Below are 26,056 nucleotides of genomic sequence, written 5' to 3'. Positions count from 1 at the left end.
AAAAGGACTCAATGCACATACCTTCATATAGGGGGGTTCATGTGTGACCCCCAGACACCAACAATGGGCCGCTCATTCTTCGCATACAGGAGCGGTTGGCGTCTAAAAACATAGACCTGAGTAGGTAATTAGGCAGGGAAAACACTGATTACTTACTAGCTTCTGGGTTCAAGAATCGCAAATACCAAAGGTCCAACCTTGGATTAATATACTAGTTATAGGTTGGTCATTTTACTAGTTGTGAAACAAAAACATGTGCTATCCTCCCCTTGGAACAGGTGCTCTGTGAAAAGTCCAAGAATGGCAGCTTCTATCTATCCAGGCACTTAGTGTTAGAACTGATTAAAAATTCAGCTTGCTTTTGGTGGTATTTGATCACCACTGGGTTTTTATTTTTTATGGTATAAACAAAGAAAGACTGAAAATATTGAGGGGGGGGGGGGGGAGGGGGGGGAGGGGGGAGTTTTTTACTTTCTGCTATAAAACATATCCAGTAAAAAAAGTCTTTACATTTTGGCCAGAATTTACTCTGCTACATGGTTTTTGATAAAAATATCCCAATAAGTGTATATTGGTTTGCTTGAAACATATAGCACGTACAAACGATGGGATATATACTGGAATTTTACGTTTTTTTCATTTATATTTAAAGATGTTATACTATGATCAGCAACTTATAATGGGACTGAGAGTACAGCAGTCAATCTGACAGCAATGATGCTGGGGTGAGGGACTAACTGCCACTGACATCATCATTGACATTAATACAGTGATCAGTGATGATACTATACACTGTCACTGTACTAATGACACTGTCTGTGAAGGGGTTAACAGTGTGCCTAAATATGTGTAATGTTTGTAAAGTATGCTGCTTTTTACTAAAGATCTCTCTGCTTTGCAAAGATGAGAAACTGACAGATCATTCACTCTGTATAGAGCTCTCTATTGTTTATCAACACAAAGCTCTGGGCTGTGATTGCACACAGCCGATCATTGGCCGGGACTTGATAGACTCCCATTGTGTACAATGACAGTGGAAGCCCGGCAGATGCACGCCGCTACCTAAACCTACGAGTAGGCAGCAACATACGGCTATGACACTTTGCCTACAGCCGTTGCTCGCCCGCAATACATTGTGGGCAGCAAGTAGTTAAGACCCGTCATAGCAGGAACATTATGGTCACTGTATGTAAAGTTTAACCAAATCTCAGAACAAAAGTGAGATATTTATCAGCTTACCAATCCTTAGATGTGCTGGCTGCGCTCATTAACTTTTTCCAGGCTTGGAACATTTCCAGCAAGTGTAGCAAATGTTTTCTTCTTTCTGTAAACTACTAATCCCCCTCCTATATATTAGAGATGAAGACACGTTTGACCCAGATTGAATGACTACCATGGCTTCCTCTGTAGATAGTAAAGTAAATGATAAAACCAAAAATCCAGGCACAGACCAGAGGCCAGGTGAAAAGTCAAAAATAAAATTGAAACGTAGCTGTAGCCGCTGCTATCCAAAACTCATAGGCAAATGAGGACAGAAGATATAATGAAAGGGGTGAACAGCGCTGATCAGGATACATAAATGTGATCCTCAGAGGCAAAGTAAAAAACTTTTTATTATTGTTAAAAAAAAATAATAATAATAATAATAATGAAATGTTCGCCAACGCATATAGCAGTCAATTGATGGACATGCAGAGACTTGGATTAAAAAACTGACAGTACCTGGAGGCTGGAGCCGCATGGATGAGATGGTGGCTTATGGAAACCCAGCACAAAGCCGTTAGACAAAGAACAGAGGAGCACCACTGGTGGTGGTGGGGGGGCATCCAGGCCCGTAAGGCCAGGGGTCCGATGAAGGGGGAACCAAACAGGCACAGGAACTGTGGGTCCAGTAAACAGCGGCTGCTCGCACTGTGTATGAAGCCTGGAAGTGATGTCACAGCCTGGCGGAAGTCAGCCCAAGGAATCCAAAGAGTATGGGCAAACCCTGCTGCTGGAGCTAATTAGGAACTGCCGATGCCAAGGGAGCAAAGAGTCGCACATCGCCGACTGGAGACACTACATGTTTCGGGACATGCCCCTTCTTCAGGTTATCACTTCCGGGCTTCATACACAATGCGAGCGACTGCTGTATACTGGCCCCAACAGTTCCCATGCCTGCAGTTTTGTTCCCCCTTCATCGGATCCCTGGCCTTACGGTCCTGGATGGGCCCCACCAGCGGTGCACCTGTGTTCTTTGTCCAACGGTTGTGCTGGGATTCCCTAAGCCCCATGCGGCTCCAGCCTCCAGGTACTGTCAGTTTTTTAATCCAAGTCTCTGCATGACCATCAATTGACTGCTGTATGCCTTGGTGAACCTTTTTTATTTTATTTATTTTTTAACAATATTAAAAAGTTTTTACTTTGCCTCTGAGGGTCCTATTTATGTCTGCTGATCGGCGCTGTTCACCCATTTTGATTATACGTAAAGTAAATGAGCATACTGTAGCTAGTCCGGAATAGGAAGTGTGTTATTCGCAGAATTACTTGCTGAAAATAAAGCATGAAAAAAAGAAAATCCATGCAGTCGCCACATATTTAAGGAGTTTCAACGTGCAGAAATTGTAACACGTAATTGTAATGTGTATAAAAACAACACCTTGAGCACAATAAAATAAATATTTCCCACTAAACTGTTAAAATTCTTACCCAACCATGTGCAGTTTACAGCTTTCAATTCTGCTAGCTCCCGCTATCCGAGTGCTGCTTCACTGAACTTTTGGTCTTCACATTAAAACATTTACAGTGGACAGTGCAGTCTCCAGTCTTGTTAGCTTGGAGAAGAGGAGGGAGGAAGAGCAGGGGGTGCCTTGCCATTATCCTGTAAGTTTCTGTTGATGCAAACAGTGTACGGTGACAGAACTCTAATCTCTGCATGCAAGGTGACTCCATAGCATGCTGCAAGAGAAAGGAGCCACCCTGAAGCAGAAAACCTGGGCCCGTTTTCATGGCACCAGCATAAACTTGAACAAAGGCAATCATTTAGAGATAATTAATCTGAATACTCAGTGAGTATTTATATCGGCTCCTGAAAGTTCTTAACGACTCGCTGACTGTGCTATTGCCAAATGATGGCTACAGCATGGCCGGCTAGCTCTGAGAGGTCGTCATATGATGGCTGCTCACAGATTGCAATAAAGAGCCAATAAGTGTCTCTTTACCACATGATCAGCTGTGTCCAATCACAGCTGATCACCGATGTAAACAGAAGAGGGTTAGCGACACTCATTTCCTATCAGCGTGAGGAGAGGAGAAGAGAGCCAATAACCAGCTTCTCTAAAAGGGACACGTACCCTGATAATTAGGGCACTGATTATCAGTGCAGTCCCAACAGTGCCTATCAGTGTCACCTTCCCAATGCCCATCAGTGCAGCCTCATCTGCGCACATCAGGAGCAAACTTACCTGTCTGCAAAATTTTATAGCAAACTATGAAAGTTTTTTTGGGGTTCTTTTTTTCAAATTTTTCGGTGTTTAAATACCACCAAAAGAAAGCTGTATTTGGGTGAAAAAAATGTACATTTTGTTTGGGTACAGTGTTGCAATTGTCATTTAAAGTGGGACAGCGCTGAAAGCTAAAAATTGGCCTGGGCAAGAAAGGGGTAAAAGTGTCCAGTCGACAAGTGCTTAAAAAGCTGAGTGTTCAATATTACTTTTAATGTGAATCCCATCCAGAGAACAGTAATAGGTTCTCTTTGATGGCTGAGCCCCTGCAATGCTAATGCTTCCATTCCTCCCCGCAATCACCATGTACTTCCAGGTATGCAGGAGCTTGTCATTCTCGTGTCTTCCTTCCACACTGTAGCACACAACCTTATCTTGTGTGAAGGAGACTTTTTTTTTTTAATTGTGTTAATAGCTTTGTGTAATGGCCAAAACAGTCTTTTCCGCTGCAGTGCCATTTATTTTGAAAGTTATCCCATTGCACAAGGCAGTGCAGCTTCAGTGCACCACAAAACACAGTACAGCCTTACCATACGTTGTGCCCTGCCATACCAAAAATGTTACTGGCAGTATTCTGTTCTCAGAATAACCCTTTGCCTGTGTTGTGAAATTTGAACCAAGTGAAGAAATCAATTTTCTAAATCTGGTTCCCGTTAATGTTTAATGGCCCAAGTGTGTTGATATTTTAAGGTGGATTTCCAACAAAAATGTAACCCCCCCCCCCCCCCCTCTCTATTGTCAGCCCCATTGAAAATGATGCCCCCCATGCCTCCATTGACTATATTACTTCTAGAATGAGGCCTGACAAAATACAGTGTCAGTTGTGACCAGCAGAAGTAAAATCTTAAGTTGCCTCTTCTGATGAAGCCCAGGAGGCTATAGTACAGGGAAATGTTTGTCCCCACATGGAGGGATCCCATACATGCGAAGAATTGAACTTCTTTGGTACAAGTTGTTTTAGCTTTAAAATCGTTATCTCTGATTTCCCTGAACAGAATGCATAGATCCATCCAGCTAGTTATTTTAACATGCAAAACGTATTTAAAATCTATTAGTAGACTTTTCAGTTGCTTTATTGTCCCTGGAGAGTTCTGCTTTGGGAAAAACTACAAGAGAAGCAAAACTGTATTATTTTGTTCTTTGCATTGCGTCTTGCCTGCGATCAAACCTTTCCCCGCTGTTGACAGTGCAGGAAATGCTAATTTAATCACTTTTTTCCTAGTGCACAGATAAAAGGACGGAGATTTAAGTCATGGTCTGGTAATTATACCTCCCAGTGGGGGGGATGAAAGGTCCCCTTGAGTACTTTGATCTGTCACTGTGCATCGCTGCTAAATGTAAAATGAAAAAATCCAAGTAATATGATAAGACTGAGCAAATACGTTGAAAACTGTTCAGTTTACATATTCTGCAAACATGCTATTAAGTCTCCCTTGATTTGAAGTGATGGGTGGGATCAATTTGGCTGAAGTGTTGTCCGTCTGTTGAAGGATGAATCCTGGGGACAAGGCACATAGGAGGTTCTGGATTTTCAGTTACAGAAGCAGTTCCCCTATTATTATATTAAAGAAAAAAAAACATTTCCTTGAACTTAAAGTGGTTGTAAACCCTTACAACACACTTTAACCTACAGGTAAGCCTAGATTAAGGCTTACCTGTAGGTGCTGCAAATATCTCCTAAACCTACCGTATATACTCGAGTATAAGCCGAGATTTTCAGCCTCTTTTTTGAGGCTGAAAGTGCCCCCCTCGGCTTATACTCGAGTCATCGCTGTCTGCCCGCTCGATCAGCGTGTCGAGCAGACAGACAGCGGCCATTCTATAGTTCAAAAGCCGCGCCTCCGGCTCCGCCTTCGCCTGTGATAGGCGGAACACTGAATTTCCCAGCAGCCTGTGTTCCGCCTATCACGGACATCGTATCATCCTCGTACTACGGACGAGGATGATGCGATGTACGTGATAGGCGGAACACAGGCTGCTGGGAAATTCAGTGTTCCGCCTATCACAGGCGAAGGCGGCGGCGCAGCTTTTGAATTTTACAATGGCCGCCGAGGCGCCGACGAAGAGGGCACGGGACGGAGGCAAGGCAAGGCACGGCACGGGACGGGACGGGACGGGACGGAGGCAAGGCACGGCGGCGAGGCACGGAGGCAAGGAGGCTCGGCACGGGACGGAGGCTCGGGACAAAGGCTCGGGACACAGGTAGGCTGGACACACACACACACACACACACACACACGGATGGATACACACACACACAGGGATGGATGGATGGATGGAGACACACACACACAGGGATGGATGGATGGATGGATGGAGACACACACACACAGGGATGGATGGATGGATGGAGACACACACACACAGGGATGGATGGATGGATGGATGGAGACACACACACACAGGGATGGATGGATGGATGGATGGAGACACACACACACAGGGATGGATGGATGGATGGACACACACACACACAGGGATGGATGGACGGACACACAGGGATGGACGGACACACAGGGATGGACGGACACACAGGGATGGACGGACACACACACAGGGATGGACAGGCATGTCTTACCCTCGGCTTATACACGAGTCAATAAGTTTGCCAGTTTTTTTGGGGGTAAATTGGGGGCCTCGGCTTATATTCGGGTCGGCCTATACTCGAGTATATACGGTACATGGTTTAGGAGATATTTACAATTCCCTGTACAAGGATTCCTTCTGCGCATGCGCCGATGTACTCGGCACATGCGCACTTTAGAAGGGTCACGACGTGCCATTTTCATTAAATTACATGCCGTGACTGGGGGCTCCCACGTGCACGCACGGGAGTGACGTCACGCAACTCCGGCCAGTCACAGAACCGGAGTCTGTGACCCCGGAAGAAAGATGGACACTTCGAGCCGGCAAGGAAATCGGGACATCGCTGGCTCCTGTGTCAGGTAAGTGACACATAATGGGCTTTTGCATAGTAGCTCATTATGCTTTGCCTTTGCAGGGAAACAAAGAGGAAGTAAACCCATTAGGGTTTGCGTCCTCTTTAACATCATGCTCAGCCCTTGATACCTTCATGTTGGCATGGCTTGTAATACAATAACATGATGGTACATTGCCCAGTAAATGCAAGCTTTCCTGCATAGAGGATTACAACACAGATTAACCCTTTCATGACTAATCCTATTTTTGGCATTTGGTGTTTACAAGTTAAAATCCATATTTTTTGCTAGAAAATTACTTGGAACCCCCAAACATTATATATATTTTTTTAGCAGAGACTCTAGAGAATAAAACAGCGATTGTTGCAATATTTTATGTCACACGGTATTAGCGCAGCGGTGTTTTAAACGCAACTTTTTGGGAAAAGGGACACTTTCATGAATAAAAAAATAAAAAAAACAGTAAAATTAGCCCAATTTTTTTGCATAATGTGAAAGATAATGTTACGCCGAGTAAATAGATACCAAACATGTCACACTTTATAATTGTACGCACTTGTGGATTGACGACAAAGTACGGTACCTAAAAATCTCAATAGGCGACGCTTTAATTTTTTTTTACGGTTACCAGGTTGGCATTACAGAGGAGGTCTAGTGCTAGAATTATTGCTCTCGCTCTGACGATCGCGGCGATACCTCACATGTGTGATTTGAACACCGTTTACATACGCGGGCGCGACTTCCGTATGCGCTTTCTTTGCTTCGCGGGGACGGCGGGCGCTTTCAATTTTTTTTATTATTTATTTTAAAATGACTAAATTGTTTTAAAAAAAAAAAAATTATAATTTGATCACTTTTATTGCTGTCACAAGGAATGTAAACATCCCTTGTGACAGTAATAGGTGGTGACGGGTACTCTTTATGGAGGGATCGGGGGTCTAAAAGACTCCCCACCCCTCCTTTACACTTCAATGTATTCAGATCGCCGAAAACGGCGATTCTGAATACCGTATATCTTTTTAAAACCTTCGCCATTGGCAGGCGAGTAAACGGGAAGTGACATCATGACGTCGCTTCTGTGTTTACTGAGGAGACTGGAACGAAACCGATTACGGCTTCGTTCCAGTTCCTCCCCAGCAGCCGGAGGCAGCGGAACTTGAATCGGTGCTCCCAATCGAGCGGGAGCACCGGTAACAGCGACGGGAGGGGGGGACGTCCCCTCCCGCTCCTCCGGCATAACAGCCGGAAGCCGAGTACGCACATCTGCGTACGCTCGGCGGGAAGGGATTAAGAACTGAGAAGGGCTCTTATGCTGACACATTGAGTTTGATTTACTAAAACTACAAAATCTGGTGCAGCTCTGCATAGAAACCAATCAGCTTCCAGGTTTGTTTTTGGCAAAGCTTAAATTGTTGTTAAACCCAGGACCCTGCATTCACTATATCTGGTCTCCCACAGTACACAGAACATGGAAATGCAATTATTTTAGTAAACATAAACTACTAAATAGCTTTTATCATCAGCGGTATATAACAGTCTTATGACTTCTATCATTGTCTGGCCAAGCACTGGTTCAAGCTTGTAGGACGAGTTTTTATTCTCATCTGACTGTCCTATGAGGCTGCATGACCCTTGACCCTCTGTCTGGACAGTGCTGATTGGCCCTGTGCTGATCACATGCACCCTCCCAAATAAAAAATAAAAAACTGAGCATGTGCAGAGCACTTCCTAAGGCTCTGTACTATCAGCAGATGGATTGGGGACAGTGTAAGAAGGGGAGGATTGGAGAATACAGGATCAAACAACCTATTTACACAATGCGCAGGATTATCCCCTTTGGTTCGGCAATTTTACTGCATATACAGACTTGTTTTACTGTTGTGGGCTTAGTAACCCTTTAATTGAACAAGCTGCAGTTAGAAGCTGATTGGTTACCATGTACAGCTGCACCAGAGTTTGCACTCTACGGTTTTAGTAAATCAACCCCAATAATGGCTCCTTTTTTAACAGAGGCGTGGCTAGGAAGAATTTGTTCATAGCCAGAAAAAAATGAAGATTGTGAAGTTCCCTAGTGGTCAGAGTGATTGGTTGCATTGATGATCAGTGGATAAGTGCCTCCTTACACTGTTGGTCATTTAAAGCCCCCACCTTGGAGCCCCAGCATTGGTGATTAGTGGGAAGAATGCCCCTTACATTGGAGACCAATGAGAAGGATGCCTCCTTACAGATTGCTAAAAGATAACTGGTGTTTGTGTTAAATTATCTGAGTCTGCAAATTTCCATTGTTTAAGACACAATGTCTGGAGGAACCCCAGGTGAGAGAGACTGGCCTAAAGTGATAAGAACCAAGTACTCAAAGCCAATATTTTTTGGCACTTCATTGTTTATAAGAGCAGCCAAAGTCAAATTCGACAGAAGTACATCTTTCGAAAGAGAGAATACATGTTGCCTGATTTAATCCTCTTGTGTACAAAAACAGAGCACTTCCCTTTGCAAAGCTGGCTCTGGATTAAATTACTACAATTGAAGTTATTTTTTAATTGGTGGTTGTAGACAAAGTGAAAGTGTGTCCTTTTGATCTTGTTGAATATTTTCTGGATTGCTGCTAGCATATTGTTGATGTACTCATGCAGAAGGCTAGTCAGAGTCACAAGACCACAACAGCATCCTTCTTATAGTCAGCCCATCATAAAAGGCAGCTGCTGAAGATCTGCTCTTGGCCGTATTTACATTATGTCTGTGAGGTAACACAGCCCTATTCACTTTTTTAAATGGTGGAAAAACACTTAAAGAATAAGTGGATATTATTGCAAAATGGGTTAAGTCAAACTTCCTAGATCCTCCTGAACAGACATGAGATCGCCCCCATCAGGACTGTGCTGTCCACAAGGAAAATTGAGGCGGCCATTTAAAGTGGTTGTGAACCTGGGACGTTAAATATAAACAAAGCATATCCTTCTATAGTGTGTACTTGTCTATATCTAGAGCACTAAGTGTCATTTCTGTCTGCTGCCTCGTTCCTCTGATATCAGCATGAATAACTTCTGACAAGTTTTCCTGTTACCAAGAGAATAATGGTGACAGAGGAAGGGTCTCCAGCAGACTGACAGCCTCAGCTCTGTTCCTGTGTGCTGTGTAAAGGGGTGTGTCCCTTCCCTCCAATCAGCTCTCAGAGCTCTCCTCATTGATGTAACCTCAGCTCTCTACCCCCTGCTTTTTAGAGCTAAGAGATCCTGTTTAAATTCTGCACTTTGAATGGATGTAGAGGAAAGACTATAGTTTAACAGGTGCAACGTTTGTAGGTGGATTTGTTTCATTTCTGTTTATCACCTGACGCCATTCCCTTCACTGGGTATATGTGAGGGTTTATAACCATTTTAAAGTTGACAGTAAACTCCCATACATGACTTTTACTTCTAGGTAAGCTTTACTATGTGGCTTACCTGTGCTACTCTGTGCTAATCAGTGCCACCTGTGCCCATCGGTGCTCATCTGCGCCTCCTGTGCCACCAGAGCCAAACCAGTGCAAACAGAGCCACGCTAGTGCCACCTGTGTCCATCGGTGCCATCTATGCTAATCTGCGCCTCTGCAGTGCCACATCTGTACCACCACAGTGCAATCAGTGCCACAATACAATCAGTGCCACCACAGTGCCTATTGGTGCCACTACTCTGCCAATTGGTGCCACCTGTGCCCATCTGTGCCACTACCATGCCATCAGTACAACTCAGTGCCACAACAGTGCCCCATAGTGCACATCAGTACTCTGCAGTGAGCCTCACCAGCCACCAGTATGGCAAAAAAATATTTTACCATTGAGGAGGCCTACCAGCGTCTAAGCATGACTGATGAAAGCAGCAGGGAGCTCTCTGAGTCTCAGTGCGAAACGGATTCGGCCTATGAGAACGTGACAAGCAGTGGATCCGATACAGCATCAGAAGAGAAAAGTGTGCCCGTGAAAAGAAGCATTTCTTACGTGGAGCAGCAGCCTACTACCAGCAGTGCAGGGCCGTCCACCTTGAGCACAGTGCCACTGAAACAAAGGCCAAGCACCAGTAGAGTGTCATCTCAGCCCCAAAGGGATAGGGGCTATGTCAGCCTTCCCTAGGCCCTTCAAAACCCCTTGTGGCTTCCCCCTAATTCCGATGCAGCAAACATCCCCTTTTCACCACCCAGCCAGGTGTCCAGGTGAACACCAATGATTTTGCCATGCTTGATTTTTTTTCATTTGATTTTCACCGAAGACTTATTATTGTTCATTGTGGCCCAGTGCAACCTCTATGCGCAGCAGTACATTGTAAGCATCCCTGGTTCTAGTTACGCCCGTCACTTTGAGTGGAGAGAACTTACTGTAGAGGAATTCAAATTTTTTTTAGACTTAACTTTTAATATGGGACTCTTAAAAAAAACTAATTGTACTCCTATTGGTCTACCATCCCCATCCACCACATGCCACTCTTCTCATCTATTATGCCAAGATCAAGATACCTTATGGTTATGCGGTTCCTCCACTATAATGACAACACCCAGTGCCCTCCCTGAAATGACCCATCTTTTGACAAATTATTTAAAATTCGGCCACTTCTAAATCATTTCTCTGAAAAATTCTCCCAGTTATATACCCCGAACAGAATATCTCCTTGGATGAGTCACTTGTAAAATTCTCAGGCTGGCTGGGCATCAAACAGTTTATGCCCCGCAAAAGGGCCCGATATGGGGTTCAAATATACAAACTTTGTGACCAAGCAACGTGGTACATCTACGCCTTCCTGGTGTACGAAGGGACTGCATCCCCCTGAATGCCCAGAGTATATTGGAGCCAGCGGAAGAGTTTTCTGGGAGCTTGTCTATCCACTCCTTGGAAAGAGATACTATCTCTTCACCGGAGGGACACCCCAGCATGTGGTACAGTAAGAGCCAATAGAAAGGGCTTCTCACAAAAACTCGTCAATTAAAGGCTACGACAAGGGGAGACGGCATCTTTGTGGTACCAGGAGCTATTGGCTGTCAAGTGGAGGGACAGACGTAATGTCCACATGCTCGCAACAATCCATAATCACACCTACATGGAAGTCTCTAGAAGAAACGGCCCAATCCAGAAACCAGTTTGTATCTATGACTATAATTTGTTTATGGGGGGGAGTGGACTTCAATGATCAGCAGATTAAACCCTACCTTCCCACAAGAAAATCCCGTCATTGGTAAAAAGTGTCCATTTATTTTTTCAGTTTGGCCATGTATAACACTTATGTTATTTACCAAAAACCTACTGAGACCCCCGTATCCTATCTGCGCTACCAGGAACAAGTAATCTCTGCACTTTTGTACCCTGAAAGGCCACCAGCAAATATTCGTTCTGATTCCGTGAGCACGAATGCCACTTTGCTAAGAAAATCCCCCCCCCCCTTGTGAAACAGTCCACAGACGTCAGAAGAAATGGCGGGTGTGTGTTAGCAGAGACACCACATTATTGTCCCCAATGTCCTTCCCAACCAGGCCTCTGCATACATTAATGTTTCCGGCTTTACCATACTTCTCTACATTATTAGGGAAGTATGGTAAATGTAATTCTCATTTCCTGTCATTTTCCTCCACAGCCCTTATGCCACTGCATTGAACTATATATACCTCTGCCTTCTCTGGAACTGACCCAAGCCTGTTATACGACCAAGCTTCTGCCTAACGTTAAAGTTTACCTACCTGCCTGCTCTGGAACTGACCCTGGGCTGTTTGACCAAGTTTTTTGCCTGCCTCTTGGACTGATCATTTACCCTGCTATGCTAGTGGGAACACAGGGGTCTCACATGTGAGGGGCTCCAGAAATGTTTTTCTGGGTGAAGAAAACTCATTTTTTAGTTTTTTTTTCAGTCCCGGATTAGGGAACTTTAGAGACTTGGAGGCTTCAAAGAGATTTGGGTGCGAGAAGCCTCTACCCCCGTCCCCATTCTTTCCTGGCCTGCTACTTGGACCATGTTCCTGCTTACCACCAGGACCAATATTTTGGCACTGTATATTGACAGTATCCCTGCCTGTACTGACTATGGACAGTATTCCTGCCTGCTGCCTGGACAATTCCATTCACCGTTGCTGACCACGCCCCTGCCTGCTGCATGAATCGAGGCTCTCCTCCTGTGCCCACTGGTCAAGTGGTTAATGGGACTGTCGGTGAGACAACAGCAGGTCAGAGGAGGAGCCACTGTAGGACATAGATGACAGTTGCTCTTTAAAAATAATGTGTTAAAACAAGTTGCTTTAAATCAAGCCTTTTTACTAGTGATTTAAATCAAATCCACCCTGGTCAATAGGATAGAATGTCCTGGTGGGTGTGATGCCACCATCCACCTCAGTTGTGTGGATGGAGGAATATGTTGGCTGTATGGAAAAAAAACTGTTTTTATAGCAAGCTTCTTGCAGCCAGTCACACAGTATGGCCCTGGTGCCAGCGTCCCAGCAACCAACAATAGGATTGAAAGGGCATCACCTAATGCCTGGTGAATATGTCATGATTCTTTGTGCATGAATTTTCTATGAATGCCGACTGTGCGTGTGTGCGCTCATCATTTGCTCATTTTGAATTGCTGCACTATGTAGCAGTCCATTATTATAATCCAGTACATAAAGGTGTACAGTTACTCTCCAGACCTGTTACCTTGTTTTGGCTAAAAGGACCATAGTTAGTTACAAGAATTGGTTCATTAACACTAAATCTAGCACTTGGCTCCATCCAGTTTCCCTGTCTGAAGCAGGTAATCAGAGTAGAATTTATTTTCCTTGCCTGGTGCTATGTTCCCAGCTCTGATGCTAAATGAGGCATTGCGAAAGATCATGCAATTAAATACATGATCACTGGCTTTTTCAAAGGCTATTTAAGCTGATATTGCAACACAGCAAAAATAATTCTGATTTACGTTCTGGTGATTTTTTTAGTGTTTTTTTTTTTTTTATTGTTTCTTTTAAGATACCAGATGCAAGGGAGATGTGTATTCCTATTAAATGACCCATAAACCATTCCAAGTTACAATTAGAATAATAAATCATGGTAACCCCCAGTCATATTAAAGCTGCTGATGGTAGTATTGTGATGTTGGTGGAACTTTCTGTTCTTGCTGAAGTTCGTTTAGGGTCTTGTAGGAAAATAAATGTATGGAAAAATTGGAGATATTTCCCAGAGTAGCCAATTGGTGGTATGGTTTTACTTTTCAGTTCTGTCCTACAAATCAGTTTGGTTGCATTTTCCGTTTTTCTCTGGTGTTTTAAAGCGTTTGGTGTTTTAAAGCGGAGTTCCCCCAGGGGGAAATTTTTTTTTTATTTAGCAGCTACAAATACTGCAGCTGCTGACTTTTAAAATAAGGACACTTACCTGACCAGGGCCCCCAGGACATTGGGTGCAAGCGCCGGCATCTTCAGTAAAGGGATCAGGAAGTGAGGCCTTGCGGATTCACAGCCTGGTTCCCTACTGCGCATGCACAAGTCGCGCTGCACATTCTGAATGGTCCCTGCGGTCATCTGGGAGCTGTGTGTCTTCCAGATGACACAGTAGGGATGGAGGAGTGGCCGGACATGGCATAGTTTGCCATGGCTTCTGCGGTGCTCTTTCGCCAGAAGTGGGAGAAAATACTTGTATTAGACAGGTATCTTCTCCCCCCCCCCCCCCCCCGAAAGGTGCCAAATGTGACACCAGGGGGTTGGGACCGGATCAGTGGAAGTTCCATTTCTGGGTGGAACTCCGCTTTTAAAGTATAAAGGCAAAACTTTTTTTGTTATTTTTAGATAGAGTGGAGAGCAATTAGAACCCCTGTTAGTTTTTATTATTGTCTGTGCCCCTGATAAGGAGATTCACCCTTGCTATTTGTCCTGTTTACCATTGTCATTGAAAGTGAAAGTAAAAGAAAATCCCAAATATTGGGTTGTCCCCAGAAAAGTAATGGAGGGGAAATCTTCAAATAGGTATACTAGTTCTGGTGACTTGGAGGTCCCCAAGGAATCCCCTTAATTTTTAACTTCCTGTTTGGCTATGAAGTGAAGGAAAAACTATTATATGGGACACAGAGGGCGAAAAAAAAGATCCACCAGGGGTTATAACTCTCCCTTACTCTATCCAAAATGAAAGTTTTGCACATATTTCTTCTTTTCTTTAACCCACTGGACCAACATGCTTTTTTTTTATGTGCCAAAACAGCATTTTTCTAAGCCGATTTGTGCAGTATGTTCTTTAACTGTCAGGCAGAAGCAACTTGATTATGTAGGAAAGTAATGGGATGCATTAAAGGGGTTGTGAAGGTTTGTGTTTTTTCATCTTAATGCCGTGATTGCACAACCCCCCCCCCCCCGTTTACTTACCTGAGCCCTCAAAAGTCCTGCATCGAGAACACGCTTGATGTCGGCTGTTGGCTCTTCATTGGATAGATGAAGTGTTACTGCATTCACTAAATCTGGTCGTACACAGAACATAAATCTAATTATTTTAGTAAATGCAAACTGCTAAATACCTTTTCTCATCAGCAGTTTGAGCAGTCTTGTGACTTCTATCAGTGTCTGGTTAAAGCTTGTAGTAGGAGCTTTCATTCTGCACTGATTGTCCTATGAGGATGCAGGACCCCTGACCCTCTGTCTGAACAGTACTGATTGGCCCTGTGCTGATCATATGCACTCTCCCAGGAAAAAAACTCTAGCAATACACACCAAATTGATCATGTGCAGCTTGTGTCCTATCTCTATACTATCAGGAAATATATTGGGGGCAGTGGAAGAAGGGGAAGATTAGCTGAAACCAGATCAAACAGCCTTTTTACACAATGTAGATTAACCTGTTCTGCAGTGAGTATAACAAGGTATGCTTTACTGCATATACAGACTGATTTTACGGTTGTGGGTTTAGTAACACTTTACATAGTAGTCACCTCACAGCTGCACATTGTTGGATCTGCCCTCATTTTCTTTCCCAGTGACAGAGGTCATCAGAACAAATAGAGCTGTTCAACTCTAATTCTTTACTGCCATTTCCAAAAGATGGCTACATTTTAAAGTTAAACTACAGTCAGATAAACAATGTTCAATACATGTATTGTTTACAAGCATATTAAATTGACTGATTAAATTGTATTTGACTTAATTTCAGCCTCTTCTAATCTTCTGTACAGCATCACTCAAACTGGGAGAGGAATCAGCTGGGTTCAAATAAGTGTCCTGCATTTACACGTGCTAACAAGGAACATGCTGATTGCAGGAGAGAGAAGAAATCTTTAAAGTGGTTGTAAAGTCAGAAGGTTTTTTATTTTAACCACTTAACAACCGGCCCATAGCCGAATGACGGCTACAGGGTGGTTGTTTAACTCTGGGAGGCCGTCATATGACGTCCTCCCAGAATTTCGCTCTCGCGCGCCCCCCGGGGGTGCGCACTCGAGAGCATCCGTGACCGCCGGGTTCACAGGACCCCGTGCATCACGGATCACGGTAAAAGGCCGCTCATCGCGGACGTTTACCACGTGATCGCTCCATCAAATGACGGAGTGATCACTTGTAAACAAACCGGCGTCATGTTATAACGCCGGTCCTCCCTCCCCTCTCTGTACCGATCGGTACAGCGGAGGGGGAAGAGATCGGTGTCAGCAGCGATGTGGGCTGCATCTGCAGTGCTCACATCGCTGCTCACCGAAATTTAACCCCTCAATTCCCTGCCAATACTCTGCAATACCCCCCAATACTCTACAGTACCCGCCAATACTCTGCAACACCCGCCAATACTCTGCAACACCCGCCAATACTCTGCAACACCCGCCAATACTCTGCAACACCCGCCAATACTCTGCAACACCCGCCAATACTCTGCAACACCCGCCAATACTCTGCAACACCCGCCAATACTCTGCAACACCCGCCAATACTCTGCAACACCCGCCAATACTCTGCAACACCCGCCAATACTCTGCAACACCCGCCAATACTCTGCAGTACCCGCCAATACTCTGCAGTACAATTCCAGCCAATACTCTGCAATACCCTGCCATAAATTGCAATACTCGGAGATACCCAGCCATACTCGGAGATACCCTGCAATACCCAGCCATAGTCGGTGATACCCAGCCATAGACATCCCCCCCCTCCCTCCGCCCTCCGGTGCTTCTACCGATTCGCCAATACGATCAAAGCCAGAATCTTTTTTTATTTCAGGCTTCCCAGCTTAGAGGTGAGATGCGGGGTCTTATTGACCCCATATCTCACTGTAAAGAGGACCTGTCATGCCATATTCCTATTACAAGGGATGTTTACATTCCTTGTAATAGGAATAAAAGTGATCAAACATTTTTTGGGGGGAAAAAAATGTCAAACTAAAATAAATAAAGTAAAATGAACAATACATTTTTTTTTTTTTTTTAAAGCGCCCCTGTCCCCATGTGCTCGCATGCAGAAGCGAACGCATACGTAAGTCCCGCCCACATATGAAAACGCTGTTCAAACCACACATGTGAGGTATCGCTGCGAACGTTAGAGCGAGAGCAATAATTCTAGCCCTAGACCTCCTCTGTAACTCAAAACATATAACCAGTAAAAAAAATTTAAAGCGTCGCCTATGGGGATTTTTAAGTAGCGACGTTTGGCGCCATTCCACGAGCGTGTGCAATTTTGAAGAGTGACATGTTAGGTATCTATTTACTCAGCCTAAATTCATCTTTCACATTATGCAAAAATTGGGCTAACTTTACTGTGTTTTTTTTTTTTTTTTTTTTTAAGCACAAAACAAAGCATTAGAAAAATTGCTGCGCAAATACCGTGTGAGATAAAAAGTTGCAACGACCACCATTGTATTCTCCAGGGTGTTTACTAAAAAAATATATATAATGTTTTGGGGTTCTATGTAATTTTCTAGCAAATAAATTATGATTTTTACATGTAGGAGAGAAATGTCAGAATTGTCCTGGGTGCTCCAGAACGCCTGATGGCGCTCCCTGCATGTTGGGCCTCTGTGGCCACACTGTGTAAAAGTCTCACACATGTGCTATCGCCGTACTCGGGAGTAATAGCAGAATGTGTTTTGGGGTGTAATTTGTGGTATGCATATGCTGTGTGAGAAATAAACTGATAATATGACAATTTTGTTAAAAAAAAAAAATGTAAAAAAAATCTTGATTTTGCAAAGAATTGTGGGAAAAAATGACAACTTCAAAAAACTCATCATGCCTCTTACTAAATACCTTGGAATGTCTTCTTTCCAAAAAGGGGTCATTTGGGGGGTATTTGTACTTTTCTGGCATGTTAGGGTCTCAAGAATTGAAATAGGCCGTCAGTACTTCAGGTGTGATCAATTTTCAGATATTGGCACCATAGCTTGTGGACTCTATAACTTTCACAAAGACCAAATAATATCCACCAATTTGTACTTATTTTTACCAAAGATATGTAGTAGTATAAATTTTGGCCAAAATTTATGAAGAAAAAATTACTGATCTGCTAAATTTTATAACAGAAACGAAGAAAAATTCATTTTTTTACAGAATTTTCGGTCTTTTTTCTTTTATAGCACAAAAAATAAAAAACCGAGCGGTGATTAAATGCCACCAAAAGAAAGCTCTATTTGTGTGAAAAAAAAGTACAAAAATTTCATATAGGTCCAGTGTTGCATGACTGAGTAATTGTCATTCAAAATGTGAGAGCACCGAAAGCTGAAAATTGGTCTGGTTATTAAGGGTGTTTAAGTGCCCAGTGGTCAAGTGGTTAATGCATTCTTTCCATTAAGATAAAAAGCCTTCTGTGTACAGCAGCTCCCCTTGACCCACCTAATATTTACCTGAGCCCTATCTCTGTCAAGCGATGTGTACAAGTGTCTCGGCTGTCTGTCTCTCTCCTGATTGGCTGAGACACAGCAGCAGTGCCATTGGCTTCCGCTGCTGTCAATAAAAGTCAGGTAGCTAATCAGGACAGGGAAGGGGTGGGGCCGAACCGCAGCTCCATGTCTGAATGGACACAGGGAGCTGTAGCTCGGCCTGGGTGCCCCCACAGCAAGCTGCTTGCTGTGGGGGCACTCAACAGGAAGGAGGAGCCAGGACAACAAAAGAGGGACCTGAGAAGAGGAGGATCTGGGCTGCTCTGTGCAAATCCACTGCACAGACCAGCCAAGTATAACATGTTTGTTAATTTTATAGAAAACAACCAAGACTTTACAATCCCTTTAACTCACTAGCCTTCTGCAGTCTTTACTATTGCAGAGCTCAGGTGGAGAGAAACAGCCAGTCAGGTGTGCTGCTGTGTGACAGAGAGTTGAGCTAATGATTCTTTTTCTTTGTCTAGTCACAAGCTTGGGCAGGAACATTGCCTATTTTTATTGCTTTATTGCAGCAGAAATAAATCCGGGGTGTCCCTCCCTTCCAGACAAGGCTGTGCTTTCTTGCAGAGCTGTTTGAATAGAAAGACAAATGTTTGCCCTGTAAAGCAGCTTTCATATATGTGTAGCTGTTTGTCTAGCATTGACCTTTAAGTGAAACCTCTTATTTGACACTTGACTACATTAACTCAGCAGTGACATAATTCTTTTGGAGAAAGTTACAACCAGTAAGTGACAGTGTTTGTTGGTGAAGGAACTGGCATTTTATTGAGCTTTAAGCTAACATTTGGCTTCCGGTTTTCCCTAGGCCTCAAGGAAAGTGCTGAACAGATGGTTAAAAACAAACTAGAGGGCAACGATCAGCTAACGCCATGGGAAAAATACCTGCAGAAACAGAAAGAGAAAAGGAAAATAAAGAAGAGGAAAAAGGTAATAATGTGCTGTCGTATTGGTGAATTACAGTGGTAGGACGTCTCTACCGGTATTCCCAGTTCTGCCACATCTTTTACAAGCCAAATGGTGTCGCGCTTCCTTGACATTTTGCCCTGTAATGTAGAATAAAAGCATAACTGGGGATTTTGAAAATTAACCCATTTTACCTATAACTAGAGCAAGACATTTTGCTCTTAAAGTGGAACGCCCCAGCATGTAACTGAGCTACAGAAATTTTTAGGGGGTCGGGGGGTGATCACTGCTCCCACTTCCACAATCCTCTCCTAGGCAAAGATGATGTGCCTTGCCTCACCTCTGCCCAGGGCAGTTCACGTGTTTCAGGAGGCTGCAGGACCATTAACATTGCGGCTTGTGAGTTTGCACATGTGCAGTGAGGACCCTGCTATGGTTCCTCAGGAAGCCACAATTGGCACTAGTATGCAAAATGACAGTGCGAGGGACCCACAACAATAACAAGAACTAGCTGCAGTAAGAAGAGCTGGACTCCAGCACTGGCATGTATCTGATTTGTTAAAAGTCAGTAGTTACAGTGTTTGTGAAAAAACAGAAGTTCCTCTTTAATAGGGGAATCTGTGAACAACTGGATGAGCTGTGAATGGGCATTTATTGAATAGAATGAAAAGCCGGTCATGCATCCATTAGAGACATGGTGCAGCACCAAGAACATAACATGTTTGGGACCTGTCATTACCTGGCATGTCATGTGTCTGCACATGCATAGTCTCTTTCATGTCCTTGGGACCTAGCAGATCTGAAATGCACCATAGCAGACCTGGCATGTGCAAGATCCTGTGCATTCAGACATGGTACCACCATACATAATTCAGTTAAGCTCTGCCTCCTGGGGTGTGTAATGTGGACATTTCAGGAAGTATTGGGGGCTGCCTGTTATGTCAGCCCTACCCAGGAGAAGAAGTAATGACCCACATTAGATTAAATGGAAGGTAGGAACAGATGAGAGGAAGCCCATTTTTTGAGTGAAGGTCATCTTTAAAGAGGTAGTAAACTCTGTACTACCACTTGTACCTACAGGTAAGCCTATAATAAGGCTTAACTGTAGGTACTGTGAATATCTCCTGAACTTGCACAGTTTAGGAGATATTCAGAGTCCATGTAGCTGATGATACAGTATCTCACAAGTGAGTACACCCCTCACATTTTTGTAAATATTTTAATATATATTTTCATGTGACAACACTGAATAAATGACACTTTGCTACAATGTAAAGTAGTGAGTGTACAGCTTGTATATCGGTGTCAATTTGCTGTCCCCTCAAAATAATTCAACACACAGCCACTAATGGCTAAACCGCTGGCAACAAAAGTGAGTACACCCCTAAGTGAAAATGCTTGCAAACACATGGAACATGTCAGCCGTCTCAGTGGTGACTTTATAGTGCTGGAGGGCTTTGTTCCAAGATGAGTATTTCATAATATGCCATGCATACTAGCACATTATGACATTGCCTTGCAGGTGTTTTTTTGTTTTTTTTAACATCGGCGGCTTACAACCGCTTTAAGGATCCTGGGTTTACACTGATGCAGTGTGGGACACTGCTTGTAATTCACACAGGAATTGTAGCACATTCCTGTGCAAATTACATGTGGTGTCTCTGGGGTGCGATCTATTTGTATGGCCCAGATTTCACCCCATTCGCACCAAACTCGGGCAGGACCCTTTTTTTTGTCCACACCAAAATCCTATCGCATGGGTGTTCACACCCATGCAATCCAATGCTGCAAATCGCACTGCATTTTGAAAACTGATTTGGGGGGGTCATTAACTTATCATACACTCTGCAATCAGTTCACATGAAACCCCCCCTTTGCTTGCAGGTTTACATCTATGCTGAAAATTCCACAGAAAGCTGAAATTTAGGGGGGTGTCCATTTTGCTTATGAGGCTGTTCTTTAACAAACATGAGAGCCGAGCTATTAAGTGTGCTCAGAACAGCTATTTATGTTACTGGGAGAACATCCTTGATGTAGGCAGATTAGCTGTCCTCCTTTACACTGCAAACAAACTAACAGAAGGCTAATCTGAGGAGGTATAGGAAACCTTTAGGAGATCATTCCTATAAGTTTTGTTTTCACTGATGTCCTGTTTGTAACTACATTATAAGGAATATGAGAATGACTGCATCCAACAGCTTCAAGGTCCATTTCAGCTTTGCATTGCAATGGGTTGTGTATTTTGAGCTCCTTAGATTAAAGTACAATTATCATCAACAGTTAATTCAGCTTTGTAACTGACCTGTCTATCTATTCATCAAGCAAAATCATGTATGGATTGTTTTCACTTTAAGGATATGGTAAAACATTTCATTCTTTGATCACCTTTGAAGTTCTTTAATATAAATCAGTTTGCAACTGATAAATTACCAAGCCATTAGTTGCTACCTTACGATTCAGCTCATTACTTTTCACCCATGTGTGACGGCAGAGATGCAACAGGTATGGTTGATGGTGGAAAGGCCTGTGACTTGTCAAACACGAATGACTCGAAGATCAGAAAACTGCTGATAGGACATTATTTACAATTAAAAAATGTTCATTAGAACTTGTATCTGACTTTCATCAAAGTCAAAAAAATTCTAGGCAATGTAAAACCTTTGCTTCTTCTCTGTTTTATTTTCCTAAAATCTATAAATGGTGTACAGTGGTAGTATTGCCACTCTGTAATCTCCCTGTAAAATGTTTTTCTCTTAAACTTTTTTTTTTTTTTTTTTTAAGTTTTTATTATAAACGTAGTCAAGTCTTCTAAAAGGTATTGACTTGCAGGTCTCACTTCAATCACGAATCCAAAATAAAAGGCGTTTAATCCTCATTTTAAGATAGTGTGATGGGGTCATGTAGGTCTGTATCCTAAAATGATGAATAAACCTTAGTTTTTGATTTGCTTTTTTAAAAGTGAGATATAGATACTTTGATAAAAAAGAATGTTCTTTAGCAAGGAATATACAGTATCTTACAAAAGTGAGTACACCCCTTACATTTTTATAAATATTTTATTATCTTTTAATGTGACAACACTGAAGAAATTACATTTTGCTACAATGTAAAGTAGTGAGTGTACAGCTTGTATAACAGTGTAAATTTGCTGTCCCCTCAAAATAACTCAACTCAGCCATTAATGTCTAAACCGCTGGCAACAAAAGTGAGTACACCCCTAAGTGAAAATGTTCAAATTGGGCCCAACGTTTGGCCACCATTATTTTCCAGTACTGCCTTAACCCTCTTGGGCATGGAGTTCACCAGAGCTTTACCGGTTGTCACTGGAGTCCTCTTCCACTCCTCCCTGATGACTTTACGGAGCTGGTGGATGTTAGAGAACTTGCGCTCCTCCACCTTCCATTTAAGGATGCCTCACAGATGCTCAATAGGGCTTAGGTCTGGAGACATTTTGGAAAGTAGACACCCCAAGGAAATTGCTGAGAGGCATGTTGAGCCCATTGAATATTTTATTTTTTTGTTGCAAGTGATTGAAAAATGAAAAAAAAATTACACAAAGTTCTCACTAAATGATAAATTGCTCACACATGCCATGGTTATATGTGGAATTACACCCCAAAATACATTCTGCTGCTTCTCCTGAGTATGAGGATACCTCATGTGTGAGACTTTCCGGTAGCCTAACCGCATATAGGACCCCGAAATCCAAGTACCGCCTTCAGGATTTCTAAGGGCGTACATTTTTTATTTCACTCCTCGCGACCTATCACAGTTTCGAAGGCCATAAAATGCCCAGATAACACCCCCCCCCCCCCCCGCAATGACCCAATTTTGGAAGGTAGGCACCCCTAGCTTTTTGCTTGGAGGCATGTTTAGTATTTGGCATGTGTCTCGCTTTTTGTCACAAAGATTTAAAAAAAGAAATTTCAGCACCTCCGTAACTGTGATAGGTAGAGAGGGGTAAAATCACAATTTTATGCCTGAAGGCGGTGCTTGGTTTTTGGGGTCCTGTACGCAGCTAGGCTCCCAAAAAGTCTCGCACATAAGGTATCCTCATATGCAGGAGAAGCAGCAGAATGTATTTTGGGGTGTAATTCCACATATAACTTTGTGTAAAAATAAACATTCTTCATTTTCCCAAAACTTGTGGCAAAATTTTAAATATTCCATGGACTCAACATGCCTATCAGCAAATAGCTTGGGGTGTCTACTTTCCAAAAAGTGGTAATTTGGGGAGGTGGGGCTTTTGCACTGTCTTGGCATTTTATGCCTGACATTAGAAGCTTATGTCACACATCACCCACTCTTCTAACCACTTGAAGACAAAGCCCTTTGTGACACTTTACATGAAAAAAATTGTTATTTTTTTGCTAGAAAATTACTTTGAACCCCCAAACATTATATATCTATATATTTTTTTTTTTTTTTAACGCAAAGGCCCTACAGATTAAAATGGTGAATGTTGCAAAAAAAAATTCACACAGTATTTGTGCAGCGATTTTTCAAACACAATTGTTTGGGGGGAAAAAAATATATTGTTTCATTTTAATGCACTAAAACACACTATATTGCCCAAATGTTTGATGAAATAAAAAAAGATGATCTTATGCCGAGTACATGGATACCAAACGCGATATGCTTTAAAATTGAGCACAGACGTGCAGCCGCGACAAACTACATACATTTTTTAAAAGCCTTTAAAATCCTTTACAGGTTACCACTTTAGATTTACAGAGGAGGTCTACTCCTAAAATTACTGCCCTCAATCTGACCTTCGCAGTGATACCTCACATGCATGGTGCAACTGCTGTTTACACATGACACCAGACTGACGCTTGCGTTCGCCTTTGCGTGTGAGCACAGGAGACAGGGGTGCCTTTTTTTTTTTTTTTTTTTATTGTTATCTCAAAGAATGTAAATATCCCCTACGATAGCAATAGGTAGTGACAGGTACTCTTTATTTTGAAAACAATTTGGGTCTATTAGACCCTAGATCTCTCCTCTGCCCTAAAGCATCTGACATCACAAAGATCGGTGTGATAAAATGCTTTCCCAATGGCGCTGTTTATATCCGGCGAAACCTAAGTCATGAAATGCTCGTAGCTTCTCGTTTTATGCAAGAGAGATGATTGAAGCTGTTCTGGTCTTCAATCGGCTCTGTGGTCAGCTGGCGGAACCACCGGCTGCATTCTCAGGTTCCCTATTGGGACAGGAGAGCCCTAGAAAACCATGGAAGACAGTGGGAGGTGGTGGACGTTCCCTCCTACTGCATGTAAAAGCAGTGTGGAGGCTAATTAGCTGCTAAGATTGCTTTTACATGAAAGCTGACCGCTGGCTGAAAAGAATGATACCTAAACCTGCAGGCATCATTCTGGTTTAACCACTCAAAGTCCAGCAACATACCAGTACGTTGCTGGTCCTTGTTGGGCATATATTGTAATGTTCTTTTTTTCATGCAGCCTGTGGGCTGACCGAAAAAAAGAGATTGATCGGTGGGTATGCCCATCCACCACTTCATCCACCCACTTCCAATGATGGGCATACATGCACTTTTTTTTTTCCTTTAACTATGGTGGTGAAATCACCTCCTACAGCGCTGGAGTTGCTGATTTTCGTATCATGAGATCAAACGCTGTTGCTGTCAAGATGAATAAATCAGTGCTGCAGCTGAATGGCATACCTGAAAAGCAAACAATGGTAACGTGAAAACCTTAACTCAACAAAATAGCTTGATTTTTTTTTCTTTAACGCAATCAGTGCTTGAAAAATTTACGCCGAATGGTTTGCCATATATGCTCTTCTTTTTTTTTTTTTTTTTTTTTTTTTTTTTACTATGATGATGATGATTTGACCACTGGGCACTTAAACCCCCTTCGTAACCAAACCAATTTTCAGCCTTTGGTGCTCTCACACTTTGACAATTATTCAGTCATGCAACACTGTACCCAAATGACATTTTTTTCACACAAATAGAGCTTTCTTTTGGTGGTATTTAATCACCGCTGGGGTTTTTATTTTTTGCGCTATATTGTAAATCAAAAAAGTCTGAAAATTCTGTAAAACAAAAAAAAAATCTATGTTTCTGTTAACATTTATTGACAGAGTATTGGCAGAGTCCTGCATGGTATGGGCACTGAACAGAGCTGTGGGCACTACAGATCCAGCCCACAGTGCTCCTCTCGCACTGTACAGATCGGTACAGAGAGGGGAGGGAGGAACAAGCGTTGTGTCATGACGCCTTTTTGTTTACAAGTGATTGCTCTGTCATTTGACGGAGAAATCACATGGTAAATGGCCGCTACCAGCGGCCATTTATCGTGATCCATGATGCGCTGGGTCTTTCGGACCCGGTGGTGATGGATATTTCTGGGAGCCCCAGGGGGCATGCAAGAGCAAGATTAAGAATAAGTATAAGCCGACCACGCTGTAGCCGTCTTTCGGCTATGGCCCGGTCAACAAGTGGTTAAGGAAGGATCCAGTTTGTCCTGAAGCTTTGTATAGCTCATAAGCATTAAGCAGAGCCAATTGGAATAAATATACAGACACTTTATTTTTTTTTACCAGCGTCTGGCCTTATGGGCAATTAGGTACGGCACCAACAACTGGTCGTTGAGGTTCACCACTCCCATGTTAAGGTTTTATTTGTAGACACAAAGGAGTTTCTCCACAACACCAGTCGCCATTTGAATTTGGACCATTATGTCTGCGTGAAAGGAGGACAGAATGAAAACATTCTTATCCCTCCACTTCACAGCAAGTAAATTATTAAATCTCAAGCAGGCTCTCTCCCCCAGCCTAAGACTGGAATCTACAGGCCGCTGGGGTAAGCTCCGGCGATCAGATGGCACAGTACCACATGTGCCAATTTAATGATCAAAAAAGTGGCACACTTCTGTAATAATGGTCCACA

At 43.0% G+C, this 26,056-nt stretch overlaps 1 protein-coding gene across 1 annotated transcript in view; it reads left to right on the top strand.

Moving 5' to 3' along the window:
- ESF1 (ESF1 nucleolar pre-rRNA processing protein) overlaps window positions 1–26,056 on the top strand; it is a 94,144-nt gene that overhangs the window by 42,216 nt on the left and 25,872 nt on the right. Inside the window, exon 10 of the mRNA XM_077485914.1 lies at window positions 19,049–19,170. Within this exon, the coding sequence (XP_077342040.1) occupies window positions 19,049–19,170 (122 nt within the window). The remainder of the gene's footprint in view (window positions 1–19,048; window positions 19,171–26,056) is intronic.

Source organism: Lithobates pipiens, unplaced genomic scaffold (assembly GCF_037356315.1).
Source record: "Lithobates pipiens isolate NorthernLeopardFrog02 unplaced genomic scaffold, aLitPip1_a1.2 Scaffold_18, whole genome shotgun sequence".
In the NCBI taxonomy this organism is placed as follows: domain Eukaryota; kingdom Metazoa; phylum Chordata; class Amphibia; order Anura; family Ranidae; genus Lithobates; species Lithobates pipiens.
The sequence above is the reverse complement of the archived record's forward strand: the minus strand, read 5'-3'. Positions and strand labels throughout refer to the sequence as shown.